The sequence below is a fragment of the Poecilia latipinna genome, unplaced genomic scaffold (assembly GCF_001443285.1).
Source record: "Poecilia latipinna isolate Pla-1442-1.1 unplaced genomic scaffold, P_latipinna-1.0 Scaffold2159, whole genome shotgun sequence".
NCBI lineage: Eukaryota > Metazoa > Chordata > Actinopteri > Cyprinodontiformes > Poeciliidae > Poecilia > Poecilia latipinna.
The window spans coordinates 38,597-41,009 of NW_015114775.1; the positions used below are offsets into that span (position 1 = coordinate 38,597).

The 2,413-nt window shown below is 45.4% G+C and overlaps 1 protein-coding gene across 1 annotated transcript in view; it reads right to left on the reverse strand.

Moving 5' to 3' along the window:
- LOC106936504 (aryl hydrocarbon receptor-like) overlaps positions 1-1,154 on the reverse strand; it is a 33,701-nt gene extending 32,547 nt beyond the window's left edge. Inside the window, exon 1 of the mRNA XM_015017559.1 lies at positions 733-1,154. Within this exon, the coding sequence (XP_014873045.1) occupies positions 733-1,058 (326 nt within the window). The 5' untranslated portion in view covers positions 1,059-1,154. The remainder of the gene's footprint in view (positions 1-732) is intronic.
- Between the last annotated feature and the right edge of the window lie 1,259 nt (positions 1,155-2,413).

The window sequence follows — 2,413 nt, forward strand, 5'->3', positions numbered from 1 at the left end:
AAGGGGCGCTTTCAGGGATTTTTTTCCCTTTAAAAAAAAAAAAAAAAAAAAAAAAAAAGCTGATGACAGGCAGCTTTTAAAATAAAGAACATTTCTGACTGACCGTGCTACAATTTCCTGTTACTTTTTTATTTTATTGTTTTCATTTATGCAAATGAAAATATTGAAAGAAAGTATAATAAAAAGGGGGGTGTAATATTGTGCAGGCCGCTGCGCGCTGAGTGGATGGGAGCTAAAGGGGCGACGCAGCTGATCCTCTGAAGGACGTTCATGAGGAAAATGGCGTCGTACGGATCCCGATGTCCAAACTAAATGTTGCTAACAGCTAAAACGAACGGAATGTTTAGGCATATTTGCTCCTCCATCTTTTTATGGATTAATTTATTATTTCTGTTGAAGAAGCTGAAGCAGCAGGTCGGACGCTGAGGCCTCTGCAGGCCTGAGAACCGATCCTTCTCTCTCTTTTTTTTTTTTTTTTTACAACGAAAAAAAATTTTTTTCCAGCGTTTTTCTTTTTCTAAAACCACATTTTCCAAGAAAAATCGGGGCTTTCGAAATTAGTACAAACTATAAGAAAAAAAAAAAAAAAATTCCACCGTTTCTTTTCCTACTTGTCTGGGCGCAGCTTTGCGCCTGCTGCAGCACAGCTCTGCTCAGCAGGTGCATCTCAACTGGTCTGCGCTCCTTTAAAACACATTTCACAATCAAGATGAGAAACTCAGCGGAACTCACGCTCTCTGGACGGGTTTTCTCCTCTTGCGTCCTGCGTACATGTCTGCTCCTTTTTTCCAGAAGGACACGCAGAACCCGCCGGGCCAACGTTCCGCTAGAATCTTCCGCCCGCACACGTCATGTCCGACAATAGGAATAGCAAATCCAAAGCCATCAACGGATGAGCTGGACAGGAAAGCGATGCAGCGGAGTCCTGTCTCTGAGCAGCAGCTCCTCAGAGCGTTGGCGCAGTTTGCGCCAGAACGTAGCGCATCTCTCCTGCGGGTCAGACTGCAGACAGGAGCACAGCCTCTTCTTCCACTCCAACCTGCGGCGGGGCCGCGCATTCCACGCACTTCACCCAGCTGCGTGAAGCTGACACCCCACCCACGTGAAAGATTCCAGCAAATAGCCTGAGTGGTCGGTGCTGCTGTGCAGGTTTGTGCCGTTAAAATGTTCGTTTGTGCTACTTTGGTTTCTGAGATATTAAATTGATTTTTTTTTAGGTCATCCAGAGGTCACCCCCCCTGTCTTGCTCCAAAACAAACCAAAGTGGGCCACTTGCTGCTTCTTTAGTGCTTCGTTTGTGCCGCAGCGTTCTTTTATGATATTATAATGGCTTTGAGTTGTTCTTAAACAGTTTTTTTTTTGCGTTATTTTTCCCTTTGCTGCGGCGCACTACACTAAATTAATAACATCTACATCTCCAGGTTTCATTGTGTTAACGGGATTGTTCTGCCGGCAGCGCTGCTGTGGATGGCAACTAACAGAATAATAATAACACGCAGGGGGTCCATAATGTCTCATAAAGGAAAGCCGCACAAGTGACAGATTTAATGGGGAAAACCTGCACAAACGAAGCACTCAAGAAGCAGCAAGTAGCCCACGTTGACTTGTTTTGGATGACCTAAGAAATCTTTTTTTTTTTTATATCTCAGAAACCAAAGCAGCACAAACACAAATTTTAGCACAACGACTCTATTTGCTGAAACTTTTCGCGTGGCTGCGTGTCAGCTTCACTCAGCTACCGCTGCACCCTCCTCCGTCAGGAACGCGCGATGCCAGCCTCCTATTGGTCACGGCTCATGTGCGCGAGCACGCGGAAGAGTCTCCTAGAAACACACGGAACTAGCGTGTTCACGCGTGCGCGCTCCCGGGCGAATCTCGCCATCCAATCAGGGTGCAGACAGGAACGCCGGCGGTTCAGAGTGGTGTATGTGGGTCAGAGGTCAAGTGTGAAATAATGGAGGGGAATCAGCCAGACGGGATTTGGGTGAAGATGCTGAGTTTCTTCCAGAGCGGAGGAGAGACTGAAAACTACGAGCAGCTTCATGATCAGGCTGAGAGAAGCGTCTCTACAGAAACTGGGAGGCGACCCGCCTGATGGGGTCACATCATAAATAAACCAAAGATATTTACCCAAGATGGCTCTGAAACTCTTCAATTGTTCTCTAGCCAAGCGTGATAAACACTGCTGTGTTTAATACAAAGATAATAAGAACAGGATATGGTATTTTCTCTGTGTGCAGTGAGTTTATCATTTGACCTAAACCGAGTTGTCCCTTCAAGCAAACACATTTATTCTCTTTTTGTAAAAGTTAGATGTTTGTCTTTATTCTGATACCTGATCATAGAAATCCAACCCAAACATACATTTTTAAACTTGGGTGTGTGTGTGTGTGTGCGTGTGTGTGTGTGTGTG